At 37.4% G+C, this 14,709-nt stretch overlaps 1 protein-coding gene across 4 annotated transcripts in view; it reads left to right on the top strand.

The window, feature by feature from the left end:
* Positions 1-6,949: 6,949 nt before the first annotated feature.
* adrb3a (adrenoceptor beta 3a) overlaps positions 6,950-14,709 on the top strand; it is a 30,813-nt gene continuing 23,053 nt past the window's right edge. For all 4 annotated transcript variants that reach the window (XR_009649158.1, XR_009649157.1, XM_060880678.1 and 1 more), the window contains exon 1: positions 6,950-8,887. Coding sequence is in view for 2 of the 4 variants with exons in the window: in XM_060880678.1 (XP_060736661.1) it covers positions 7,593-8,887 (1,295 nt within the window). In the remaining 2 variants the exon portion in view is untranslated. The remainder of the gene's footprint in view (positions 8,888-14,709) is intronic.

Here is a 14,709-nt window from a genome sequence, read left to right as displayed (position 1 = left end):
ATATGAGAGCGATGCGGCGGCGCTTTAGTCCTTTAGTCTATCCTCTTCATCTGTACGCTCTGCTGGAACGGATAAGATACTAAGCCTTGACGTTTCATTATCAGTATTAATGAACAAGTATTCATATTGTACACACATTTATACCACAGCGCTGTTTGAATTCTTGATTCTGATTGGTCAAAAGTTGATTCATAATGATGTTCCAAAACCGCTGTTTCTGCAGTAATATTTCAGTAACAGCTTCTGTAATTCACATAGACTATAATTGCAGATACTCCACATAAGAGGTATATAATATAATTAAATATTATGATACATCAATTTTAAAAAATGCATGATGTTATAGTATTTAGCAACCAATTTATTGGTTGATGTATTAAATCCAAGACTGTTCATCGCTGTTATAGCATAAGGGATAACTTGTTTCATTAAATTTTAATAGGATGCTATAGAACAGAGCATCATGTCGTGTTATTCCTTACGTATAAATTTACACAACACTGCAGCCAAAGCAGAACATCCATCTCCACAATTGAGTCACGGCTTCTTCACGCGATGCTCTCGACAAGATTCATTTCTCAGCATGTGAGCCATAAACTCTTTATTCACACAAATTGGCTCCATCAGGCTTAAGCACCAGCATTAATACCAGTTCTCGTGTGAAAAAGCTTTCATTAACCTCATCAACCCCATCATGATTATCTGCATGTTTGCACACTGACCTTGCTCAGTGGTTTTTTTGGTTTGCAGCAGGATGCAGGAAGCACAGTCAGTCTGTGATGCATACACCATTCTCACACTGCCACTTATCTAGTGGGAAAAGCGTTAAACATAAAGCTGGCAAATATAAAAAAAAAATGTAATGAATGGATGATTTAGCTTACTTCATGGCATGCTGTGCAAATTACATTACATACTACTTCAATTGTCTGTTGTTGCACATAATTGCATTTCCAGATGAGGAAGATAATGTACGAAAGAGACTAAATGCTTCTGGTCTTCACTGCAAGTGCAGCTTCTCTGCTCAGAAAGCCGAGCCAAGCACATAAGTGAAAGATGAAGTCATGTATGTTGTGAAATAATCCTCAGAACACTAGATACTTGACCCTGATGCAAAAATGAAGTGCACGTAATTCGGTTAATGTCACGGCTACTTGTAAGTAAATTACCCTCCAACAAACTATATTTATTTTGTACGAGAGACAATTTCTGCTAGCAAACCTGCCAAAATGAACATACCACAAGCACAATATAACAAGCAGACTGCATATGGTGCTTTTTTTGCACACCATTCAATTATATAATTCAATTCTATACACCACCAGTTCTGCCGTCCCACAAAGCAATGTATAATTGAACGGAAAATATTTTCATAATTCATATAATTATTATATAATGTTAGCCATTGTGCAGGCAGAGAAGAATATAAAAAATTATAAATCACTGGAATTCACTATAAGGCCAAATATCTCACATGTTCAAAAACGAAAATATGAAACATAAAACTATGACCTAGATTCTTTTCAGAAATCCTGTCAATTTGGCTTGAAAAAAGGTCAAGATGGTATTGAAAAATGAAACCAAAAATGAATCCTTAGGAATCCTGCAACATTACTTTATGTTAAAAAACTATCTTGAGTTAGCAGTGAGCATGATGAATATTTATGACTAGCTACTCAGCAAGAAATAACAAGGAAGTTATAAACACTGATAAATATTTTACAAAAAAAAAAACATCATGATAGTTTAGTTGACTTAAACCTAGCAAAAATACCTTTATGGTGGTCCACGTTAACTAACTAGCTCTTATGTTTAGAAATATTTTTCTTTTATCTTTACCAATAAAGATTAATAAATATGACAATATGAATGTACTACTGTAATTAGATAATGCTACCCATCTAGTGTTAGTAAACATCAGAAATATGACTTAATATATGACTTCCCTCAAACATGCTAGCAACGGAAACTAAAAAATTATATTAGCCAAATATATAGCAGAAAGAAATAATAAACGTTTGTAAATACGCCTTAGAAAGCTTCTCAGAAGTCCAGTCAGGTTAGCTTCTGTTGCACTAGTGTTAATTTCGTCACCTATTTTTAATTTAGTCTTAGTCTTAGTCTTGTGCCAAATGTCCTTGTTAGTTTTAGTCATATTTAGTCATTCACATATCTTTCTTTGTTAGTCAAGTTTTAGTCGACTAAAAGTCTCGTCATTTTAGTCTAGTTTTAGTCAAAAGAAAACTCAAGGTATCTTAGTCAAGTTTTAGTCGACTAAAAGTCTTTTAATTTTAGTCTAGTTTTAGTCAAAAAATTTTAGTCTTTTTTTAGAATAACACATTATTACTGAGATTATTACTGATAAACATTTCAGTAAAAAAGTGTTTCACATATCTCAAACATTGGTTAAATGTCATAATTACCTGACAAAATACACTTTAGGATTTAGGAGACACATTCACAAATGATTAACCTGTTCTGAAGAGTATTTTATTTTAACCAACACAATTCAAAAGCTGGGGCCCAACAGACTCCGACTGACAACTTAAGTTACAAAGGTTTTTAAAACTGTTTTGGTTGCCTTGTGTCTCATGTTTCTGTTCAAATCAGAAATAAAATAAATATACTCAGAAAAACTGAAAAGAATAGTCCTACTTTACTGTGGGCCTAAAATACAACCTATTTACAGTCCGTGAATCACAAAAGTATCAGTGAGAAGTTTAAACAGTGCATACACTCGAACTTGACTGCACATCACATTTTTTACTTTATTGATACTGCTTTTAATCGTAATGCAAAGACCGGTCATCGGGACATAAGCTGTTATGTACAATAAAAGAGCCTGCGCAGCGACAGGAAATATAATTTAACACAAAAAGCCTGCCTAGACCTAGGGTGGACTTGCGCTCAGGATTTTTTATTTTTTTTTTGAGCGGCGTTTGGACGAATTCTTTCTTGAGCAACAGCCCGAAGCCGCGAACTCGTTCTGAATATTTTAAAGGCATAACAGCTGATGAAAAAGCAGAGACAATTGTAGACGAAAATGAAGAGAGATTTTATCTTAGTTTTTATTTTATACAAAACATTTTCGCCTCGTCTTTTTTCGTCAACAATAATGCATGTTAATTTAGTCTTAGTCAGCGTTTTTGGACAGTGGTGCAGTCTTGTCAACGTCTCGTCTTAGTCATGAAAAAAAAGGTTGTTGACGGACATATTTCGTCTCGTCTCATCTGACGAAATTAACACTATGTTGCACAAATTGCTAGAGTAGAATGAAAAACATTTGTAAACATGACTTCAGTTCCTGTCAGAAATCCTGTCTGGTAAACTTATGTTAGTTAATAGCTAAAATTAGTTGCAAAAAATAAAGAACATTTGTAAATATGTCTATAAATTCATGTCAGTTTATCTTATGTTAGCCAAGTAGATAGAATTTAGCTATAACAAATGCTATGTATTTGTAAATATAAAAAATCCTGTCAGAAATCCTGTCAGGTAGCTATTAGCTAGGATTAGCTGCAAGTGAAAATGTGTAAATATGACTTAAAAATCATGTCATTTCATCTTACATAATGTTATGTGAAATAGGTAGAAGTAGCAGTAAGAAATATTACTGCTAAATATACATTTGTAAATATATCTTTGAAATCCTCAGGTAAGCTTCTGTTGTTAAACTAGCTAGAGTTAGCAGTATAGAATGATAAACATTTGTAAATATCAATATCAAAATCAAATCCTGTCAGGTTAGCTTATTTTAGCTATTAGCTAGGATTAGATCTATTAGCTAAACTTGGCAATAGGAAATACTTAACATTTGATATTACGACCTTAAAATCCTCTCAGAAATCCTGTCAGATTAACAATTAAGAACAATTTTCTCAATTAACAGTGAGAAAATAATGAAAAATGGATGACTTACAAATTCTCTAAGAGATCTTGTCATGTTAGCTTCTGTTAGCCAACTAGCTAGAATTACCACTATGGGGAAATTCTACACATGATTTCTCAGATTTCCTGCCAGGTTTAAGTCTGTATTACAACTGGGACTTCACTTTACAACAATTCTAATGGTTGCAAATGTCGCAAATGGGCCATTTCTGACAGAGAGTAACCCGAGCTTATGATCCAGACCCTGGAGCTGTACAGAAACCCAGTCCAGTTTTTACTGAAGTGTTCCACATACTTTGTTTAAACAGACTTCTTGCTGAAGATTGGCTATATTTCTTTGACAGAATCTTCCCAATTTTGGTGCTGGTGTGGCACTGATATGATGACATTTCTGGGTATTTATATTGCATTTTTGGGTAGGATTAAGTGTTGAAATGTAGGCCAGGATTCAGTGCATGGTATTGCACATTCTGCTCAAATCTAGCATTCATCAGTGTTGGGCAGATTAGATCAGAGTTCAGAATTACTTAGTGTTGGATAGGAAATCCTGCCCTGAAGGTTTACATGTAAAAATAAACACACACACACACACACACACACACTAATTTACCCTCCCTCATCTAACAATATGCTTGTTTAAAAAATAGTAATAAACATCAAAACAAGGATTTGTTGTTCAGTGCTGACGTGAAACCTGTCAAATAAAAAGAAAAGGACAATAATGTCCACTCACACTGGAATGCACTTTTGGTAGTAAATAAAAGTGACAGCCCTTTTTGTTTGTGTGAGTGTGTGTGATTGGGTTAAAAAGGAAGGAACTATCGAGGCTTTCTTTTCAAGACTACCCACTGAGCCCAGTTTTATGCCATCCATCTGCCCTGATTGGTCTTCCTGGCTGTAGCTGGGTTGGCGTGAGTGGCAGATCTGATAAGCATCAATTATTTTTAGTTCCGTGAGTGCGGGGTGGGGTAGGGTGGTGTGGAGAGAGGTGGTGGGGGGAGAAGGGGGTATGTTGGCGTGTTGGTGTGTTGGCGTGGTTGCCATTGTTTTTCAACACCAGTGAGACAGGAATGTCATTCTGAAGACTTCAGGGCTGCCATCATAATCTGGTATCAGAGATACCAGACCTTCTTATTGCTAAAAGAGTTAAACTAGCAACAAAACTGTTTTTTTATGTCTTTACTTTAAAAAAAATCATTGATTCATTGATATATTCATTGATAAAGACTAAAGTCGCTCTGGATAAGGCCATCTGCCAAATGCCGCAACTGTAAATGTAAAGTGAATAAAGGGTTAAAAACCACATTCAAAAGAAGCAACAATAACCAACAGCAATAAACAAGTGTTTCATTTACCTGCTTGTACAGTACTTGACTTCTAATAGTAGGAATACTTTGAGGAATGAAAGATGACAGAGTGATAGGATGTGGTATAGCTTTTCAGGCAAATATACAATTATTGTTACAATTAATGCTGTGAAATAGTCGCAAAAAGTCTGTATCAGTTATTTCCTGTTTCATTTACAGTATAAACACAACAAACCTCCATCCATTCCTTCCATATCCTTCCACAGGGTAGGTGGCAACCTGGAGTCTATCCCAGCAGACTCAGGGCATAAGATGAGTCAGCAGGCATCAACCTAGTATGCATGTCTTCAGGCTTTTGGAGGAAACCAGAGTACCCAGAGGAAATCCCAAATCGCTTCAACCCCAGTATAAACTTATAAACAGTATAAACATTAAGGCTGTGGGTTGTTGATTGGGAAGTCAGGGTTCAAGCCCTAGCACTCCCTGCCACTCTTGGGTCCTTGAACGAGGCCCTAATCTTCCCTGCCCCAGGGGCACTCAGCATAGTTCCAGGGAACATGCAAAACATGCCATCATAAAGACATGAAGTTGCAGTTTGGAGACTTCTTCCAAAACGGAGAAATAGAAACCATAGAAACACTAAGGTTTTACAACCATTCATTCATTCATTCATTCATTCATTTCCTACCGCTTATCCGAACTACCTCAGGTCATGGGGAGCCTGTCATTGGCGTCATCTCAGGCGTCATTGGGCATCAAGGCAGGATACACCCTGGACGGAGTGCCAACCCATCGCAGGACACACACACACTCTCATTCACTCACGAAATAACACACTACGGACAATTTTCCAGAGATGTCAATCAACCTACCATGCATGTCTTTGGACCGGGGGAGGAAACCGGAGTACCCGGAGGAAACCCCCGAGGCACGGGGAGAAAATGCAAACTCCACACACAAGGCGGAGGCGGGAATCGAACCACCAACCCTGGAGGTGTGAGGCGAACGTGCTAACCACTAAGATACCGTGCCCCCCGTTTTACAACCATAATTATTATAAAGCTACTGTTATACGAAATGAATCAAGGAAAACAGGCTTAAGAACGAAAGTAAAAATACATACAAAAAATAAAGCAAAAACACAAAGAAAGCAGTTCGCTTGTGCAACAGTTGTTATCAGAAGATCCCAGACTCATGTTTGTGTGATTGATATCCAGTTGAAATTAGTGTGATGCAAAACAAGTAGCTCAGAGCAGCCTGCATGTGAACAGGTCTGTCCAGTCACCGCTGGTGTCTGAAGGTATATTTTTCAGTTCAATCTGCATGTTACCAAACAACTCACAAATCAGGTGACGTTATGAGACACTGAAACGATCTTTAAGCAGAAACTGTTCAAACTGCTGAAACTGTCAAAGAAGTATATTTTTTCAACACACAAGGAATGGCACTTTTGTGAAAAGATGTTGTTTTTTTTTTTTTAGTAAGTTGAGGTAACTACAGTCTGTAGATCAACAAGAATAAAATAAATAACCAGCCTTGTTTAACAGGCTGTGTATGCATTAGGCTGTGAAAGAAACAAACACAGACACAGTTCACAGCTGTCTTCATCACCCCGAAAAATACCCCTCCCCAAGCCAAATACTGCATGCTGAACGTTACATCCACTGAGGGAGAAATCGAGAGAGAGAGAGAGAGAGAGAGAGAGAGAGAGAGAGAGGTGGGGGAAAGAGGAGTGGGAGGGAATAACAGAGCGAAAGAGAGCGTGAGGGTGCAGTGCTACAGTTCACTCGTACATTTGCAGCAGAAGTGGCAATGCTCTTTGAGCTTTGGCAGTCGAATCACCTTTACTTTATTGCACTCAAGGCACAGCAAATTAAAAAACAAAACCCAACTAAATGGACTATGGCTACAGGCTGATTGCAAATCTGGAATACACGAAGATCGTTTTTGTTCTATAAAAAAGTGAAGGCACTTTTTTTAATGACTCTTCACAGTACTTTTTCACCTGGACTAATTTCAACCAAGTGTTTCTCCAACAGTTTGTTTTCTTCAAGCCATCTAGGAGATCTTCAAGACATCCACTGCATGAACATTTGTGGGGAAGATGTATTCTTCAGGATGAATGATGGTGAAGTTAAAAGGAATCATCTGTTGTGTTCTTGAAGACGCTATGATAATGTATGATCGCTTGGATATGTCTGTGTCAAATCAAGCCTTGGTCTAAAGGATCTCATGCGAACTCCTGACAAAGAAACCACCCGTGTTTGAACTCACATGTTCGGGGCCGTGTACGTGTACCAGGAATGCCATTTTACTCGTTGCTTGGACTTGTTCACTTTTTAAACGTCAAAAAGAAGAGTTCGCTTTTAGTCTTGTAGGTTCCTTTCAACTACAAAGATGCACAACACGACTGATCCAAATCTGAGCGAGATTATAGACAAGACAGATTACAGATTTCTGATACCTGTTGTGATCATTGTCATCATCATCATCTTGGGCAACCTGCTGGTCATCATTGCAATCACACGGACAGCCCTGCTCCAGACTGTAACCAACATCTTCATCATGTCATTGGCATGCGCCGATCTCATCATGGGGGTTATGGTGGTACCACTGGGAGCCACTATAGTCATAACAGGTAACTGGAAACTCGGTAAAACATTGTGCAATTTATGGACGTCCGTGGACATCCTGTGCGTTACTGCCAGCATTGAGACACTGTGTGCAATCGCAGTCGACCGATACATCGCGATCACCAGACCCCTACGCCACAAGGTCCTGCTTAGCAAGTGGCGCGTTCGACTGATTGTATGCTTGGTGTGGGTTGTGTCTGCTCTCACCTCATTCCCCGTCATCATCACCAACATTTGGCATGCTAAAGATAAGAAAGCTGAAGATTGCTACAACAGTAACAATTGTTGTGATTTCATCACGAACACAGGTTTCGCAATTGTATCATCAGGCATTTCGTTTTACATCCCTCTAGTCATCATGATCTTCGTCTACACCAATGTGTTTGTCATTGCTACGAGGCAGGTGCAGCTAATAGGGAAGAGTCGGCAACGTTTCCAGAACGTAAATGCAACCACCAATGGCAACAACAACCTCCCATCGAGCGCAAGCAGTAGCAGTCTTACATCAGGTAGACGGAAATCCACACGACGAAGACCGTCCAAATTAAGCGTGGTGAAAGAGCACAAGGCCTTAAAGACTCTGGGTATCATCATGGGATGCTTTACTCTCTGCTGGCTGCCCTTCTTCGTAGCCAACATCATCGACACCTATAATCGTGACCTGATACCGTCAGATGTTTTCAGATTATTGAACTGGCTCGGCTACATTAATTCCGGCCTCAACCCCATAATCTACTGCAGAAGTAAAGAATTCCGTACAGCCTTCAAGAGCCTTCTAGGATGTCCCTGGCTGCAAATTCCCAGCATGAACTACCTTTATAAGGAGCTCAGGACTCGATGCCCGTGTTTCCTGGGCTTGACAGAAGCAGGCATGAACGGAGCTTTCCAAAAGTCTGTTAGCTCACGAGGGACAAGGCCAGATTCTGTGCCACAGGAAGATGGGGACGAAAGTCTAGGAAGCAGTCAGAGTAGCTACAGGAGTGAAAAAACGTCACCGGGACCTGTACGCTCGAATGGCAGCACACACTTCAGTGATTTCTCAGAAATGGAGAATGAATTGTAAGTCAAACTTTTTTGAGTTGGTTTGTTAATAAAAAAAAAACACTCATAGTCAATATAATAACTTGTAACTGTCTTAATTTGGCTTGCCAACGTAACAAAATATACATTTATGCATGTTTTCAACATATTTAGTGCAATATATGAATTTAGGAAGTGATCTTTTTTATTGTGCTTGGTTCTAGTCAAAGTTTTACTCTGCATGTCCGATAAAAATGTCCCAATATATATTATATACTGTACCTGATATCACCTGAATCTCATGTAAACATGGTTAGAGGTTTAGCTTCATGAAATCAGACAAAAGTAGTCTCAAGCTGGAAGAAAAATTGTTTGAATTCTTTATGCAATTTGTCATGTTATGGCTTCCTGTCAAAAAAAAAAATCTAAAAAGGTCTTGAGAAAGTTTGTGTAAGAAAAATAAGTACGGGTTTTATAAGTGCCAGTGTTTGCGGTCGTATAAGTGGTGGAGTGTTGTTTGACACACATGGTTTTTAAGAAGCCACTTGCTTCCCTCTGCATTTTCTCTCTCTCTCTCTCTCTTTCTCTCTGTGTCTCTCTCTTTCTCTCTCTCTCTCTCTCTCTCTCTCTCTCTCTCTCTCTATAAAAGCCACTACACAGTGAACCACCAGTGCAGAATAGTTCCTATGACTCACCGCGTAGCAGCCGTTTATCAAAGAATATTACGCAAGCAAGGAGGAACACTTGGCTCAGTGTAAATATCACCACCTGTCCTCCTGCCGTTCATTGAAATATTTCTTGAACTTATTTCGAATTTATCGGTTTTAATAATGTTTAGGTACGACTGACATTTCATCTGAGACGTGTATCAGACACTTTATCCTCTGATCAGGAGGAAGAATAGAAATGAAAGAGATTCGAATTGGAAAAGTAGGAGTCTGGGAAGACGTAGCTGCAGCCAAGCTTTAAATAAATTGAAATAAATAAATAAATATTTGAAATAATTAGAAATAAATCATCTACAAAATAAAACTGAATACAAAAATGAATTCCACAAAAAGCTAAAATTTGGAATTATTTTTAATAGTTAAATTAACTGATTATTATTTATTGCTTTAAACGATGGCAACAGAGGATAACTATGGACAGTTATAAAGGTGGGTAAAGAAGTTTGCTCAAGAATATTTTTATGGCACACTTAAAATGGTCATTGTAATCTTTTTTGACTGTTATAAAGAGAGAGAGAGATAGGGTGATATTATAGAAAGAGAGAAAGAAAGCAAGACAGGAGAGAGAAAGACAGATAGATAGATAGATAGAGAGAGAGAGAGAGAGAGAGAGACAGAGACAGAGACAGAGAGAGAGAGAAATATACCTTTTATTTTGTCCAAAGGGGTGTAAAAACTTTTGCACTCTGTCATATTTACAGATAGATCTGACTGTGATGGAAAGTTCTGTACACTTTCTTAAAGCTCATTACGTAAACTCTTCAGCGTGTCCTACATTGACACTTATTGTTTTGATGCTCAGTGCAGCGTTTTTTTCTGCTTGAAATCGGGTTATTAATAGATTTTAAATCTAAATCATTAAACAATTATACAGGCAAATGATTCATGATTCATTCATTAGCTTTGTAAAAAAAAAAAAGGCATGATACAGGCCTTCATTCAGCGTTCCTTTTAAAAGCACTTCAAAACGCTGTGCTTTCTGGTATAGACAACATGTACTGTAGGAAAGTTATAGAATGGAGATGTGGAAGTTTGCACGAACAATTCAAGTGAAAATGACACACGGCTACAGGAACCAGCAGTAAAGACTCTTCCTAGAAACGGCAGAGGAGAGGCTTTAACTCCGATGTTAAAGAGGGGTAGGCGGGCAAACCCTAGAGACCACTGTCTAGCTGAAATGAAGCGGAAAAAATGTCCACACACGCGCGCACACACACACAAACACACACAAACACACACACACACACACACACACACACACACACACACACACACAGTCTGAAGGGAGGAGGTTTGATTTAATCGACAGAAAGAAAATAAACATCTCGTTTGGTTACCAAATCAGCAGCTGAATGTAGAACAAATTTACTTTTAAGTTAAACTCTTCCAACATGAAGAATAGAAAGGCTTCATTTTTTTACAATAATTATTCAATTATCCAGAACTCAGAAGTTGATCCCAGAACATCAGTCTGTTTTATAAGTAAACCCATTCCACATCTGCTGAATTCTTTATTCTGATCAGATGATGTTGATTAATGAATGAATTTATTTCTTTATTTTAATAAGCAGCTTGGACATGAACTTGCCAACCTAATCGCAGCCTAAAGCCTAGTTATAGTTTAAAGAACATTCCAGTAACGAATGATGATTAATGTGGCTGAAGCTTTCTGTAAGGATGAGGGTTAATTATTTACACACTTGTGGAAGGAGTCTCTAGTGTCAGCAATCTCATGACAGAGGACTTTGTGCTTTCCAGGTTCTTAATAAGATGACAAGGCAAAGTGAGAGAGGGGGGGGGGGGGAGAAAGAAAGAAAGAAAGAAAGAGAGAGAGAGACTATATAGAGCTAACTTGTTTTGTGGATGCTTCACAACATTAATAAACGAATAAATAATAAATAATATGCCGCATGATCATTAATTCATTAAAAATCTTAATGCTTAGTAAATAATCATCTTCAGGATTGGAAGTGTATTCTTTTCCTATCACACCATTGTTTTATTCCTATTGAGGATTCTGCATACTTTTAAGATGGTCATGATCAAAACTATAAGGACTATTTGATCTTGACTGGTGATGTCACTCAACCTGAAAGACAAATAAGCTTGAAACCAATCCGAGTCAACCCATTTTTTTTCCATTTGCAGAAATGACAGAATAATTTGTCCCAAATTTTTACTGATTATCTAATCACCGTGCTTCAGATATCATGTTACCTGTAATTTGCGTCTGGAAGAACATCTGTTTTTATCATCTATACGTATCCAGAAAAACGCAGATGCTCGCTTGGGTTTAATAAACAGCCATCTCCGACTAAATTAGACTCTGTTCTCGTTCCAATTTTCACATTTCACATATAAGCAACAGATTGTTGTCAAGCAAGATTTTATCTAGACTGAATACAATTTTTTTGTGCTGCTAGATTTGTTTTGTTTTGTTTGGGTTTGTTTTTCAGCAAAAGGAACAAAAGTCACATTATTGGTCAGTGCTACAGTTCCCTCACGCACGTACAAGGTGTCGGTGTGCCGAGCGAAATCAAATCAGTGCTGTGAACTGCGAGAGGCTCTCACATATCCTCACGTATCAGGCGTTTTAAAAGCCTGTTTGCTGAACGCTGATCCGTTCAGTCGCCATCCGTCGTGTTAACACACCGAGCCGTGTGTATGCTGTTAGGAGATCGGTGCTGTTCCTAATCAGTCGGTGCCATAGCACGTTCAAAGCGTTTCACGAAGCAGAATCGCTTAAGATGATGCTCAATAAATAAAGTATTTTGGATGAGGTTTGGACAACAACAACAATAATAATAATAATAATAGCATTTGTGTTGGTCAAGACCTCAGTGTGTTGATTAACAATAAATGAAAGGGTCATTTTTCAATAGGCCGTTTTGCACGCGCATAATGAAGAGGGATTATTTGAATGTTGCCTCAACAACAAAAACTATTCAGTGGTAAAATGACTGGAAAAGGAGTTTGGGCCTGGACGGCATCTTACTGACTGCTTGACATGCTGCTCTACACTGAGATAATATTTGAGTGTAGTAGCGTGAGTGTATTTAGTGGCAGGAGTTTGGAAGCACTCCCAACAGCTGATAAACGTTATCACCGGGCCACAACACTTCCGCTTCTCAGGAGATGCTGTTTACCACCTAAAGAGAGCACGAGCTCGGCAAACTAAACGGTAACGGATCTTCATTTGCTGGTTTAGCAGTGAAAGAAGTAATGCACACAATGATAAACAAAACTGATTCAGAAACATTCTGTACTGTTTACCCAACATGGATTTATTATTATTATTATTATTATTAATATTATTATTATTATTATTATTATTAATGCGTGTGTTATTTTTTAGATATTTATACACAATACAGTATATTATATATAATCTTTACATAAATTAGATTTCATTCATCATTTTTTTTAACTGAAAATAGAATGCATTTATATATTATAATGAATATTTATTAAAATATTTGAATGTAATTATATATTAAAATATTGTAATAAATATGCATTATAATATATAATAAATATGTATTCAAATACTTGAATGTAATTATATATTATAATTATAATAGTAAATATAAAAAATATTATTTATTTATTTATTTATTTATTTACGTATTCTATATTTAGCATGTGTGTTTTAAATATTATTAAATAATTGTTAGCTATTAGATTAGATATTAAATAATCATTAACTAAACTTAGGCTTAGTACAGAACTGTAGGTTTATCATCAAGTGTTGGGATCCAGTCTTGTAAACGTATTTTCTGTTCTTCTTCATATCTTCTGATGTTTTGTTTCGACTCATCAGGTCATTCCTCCTGCACATGATTAGAAAAAAAAACATACACATACATCATGGGAAATAGCTCAGGATCACAGCAACTTTTTGGACCTGTCCAGCGCCGAGACATAAAGTGCAACCGTTTCTAAAGAGTTCTGTCAAATAAAGTGATCAGAAAAGTAGCAACTCATTTAAATATCAGTCTCTGTAGTCATTCGCCCATTTGGAACACAGTACAGCTCAATAAATCTTTATCACTTTATCATTTCAGGTTTGTTTTGATTCGCTGTTTAGGTGCTGGGCCATTTCCAAAGAACCCACAGAGACTTAACTACTGGGGTCGATCTGTCGACACCCAATATTTTGGAGACATAAGACAGATTCCATTGTGATATTAAAAAAAAAAAAAAAAAAGCGAACACACAAGTCATTTAGGTTAATCAGTAACGCTAGAGAAGTAAAGCAGAACTTTAAGTGACATTCATGTCTTTCTTTTTTCACTAGAACAACCTGCTCACTTTTATTTCACGCACTCCACAATGGCAGCGTTTGGTGTTGAATCCAACACACTTCCTGTCACAGACTTCATACAATATTTTTATTTCTGCTCTGATGTGAAATGGAGTAAAGTCTTGAAAGAGAAAAGAATTAGTCATGTTCTGTAACACTATCTGTCCTGTGTGCACTAAAGCATATGCTGTGCATTAACAAACACATGCCAGCTGCTGATTACTGCACCGGCAAGTTTAAAGAGAGGAGATATAAGCAATGAGGTCATGCTTTACTTCGGGATATTAACACAATATGGAGGAATTCTTTAAAAAAATCAGACGTCTAGGAGGTTACCAGATCTTTCTTAAGCAAACATTTAGAATAGATATTTATATAGATATTTGGAAGTAGTTTGAATCGTTCATCCAATAGGTGACGTTAGACACGAGATTTATGTAAAACCGCTGGTGCTGGCGCTTCTTACAGATGGTTAAAGAGAGGTGATGGACAGTCAGTCGGTGAGTCAGTGAGTCAGTCAGCGAGTCGTCGAGCTGCAGGTGGTGCGTGTTAAACTGTTTGTTTCGAGCTGCCGTGTTTCCAAACATACTAACACATTACTTCATCTAACACATGTTCAAGTGCCTAGGTTCTAATTCTGGTTCTTTATACAAATCAGATGATGCAGAACGAAACACGTCCTGCAGGTGTGCATGTCAAACGGATTCCTCAAGCGATCAGTTTGACGCCTTATCTAATATTATTGAGTTCTGATGATGATAAAATTGCAAGATAAAGCACTTATAGAGCTTTCGGTTGTAGGAAAGTCAGGGTGGTGTGAACGGGGTGGT

Source organism: Tachysurus vachellii, chromosome 11, assembly GCF_030014155.1.
Source record: "Tachysurus vachellii isolate PV-2020 chromosome 11, HZAU_Pvac_v1, whole genome shotgun sequence".
Classification (NCBI taxonomy): domain Eukaryota; kingdom Metazoa; phylum Chordata; class Actinopteri; order Siluriformes; family Bagridae; genus Tachysurus; species Tachysurus vachellii.
Note: the sequence above shows the minus strand (reverse complement) of the source record. Positions and strands in the feature narration are given on the sequence as shown.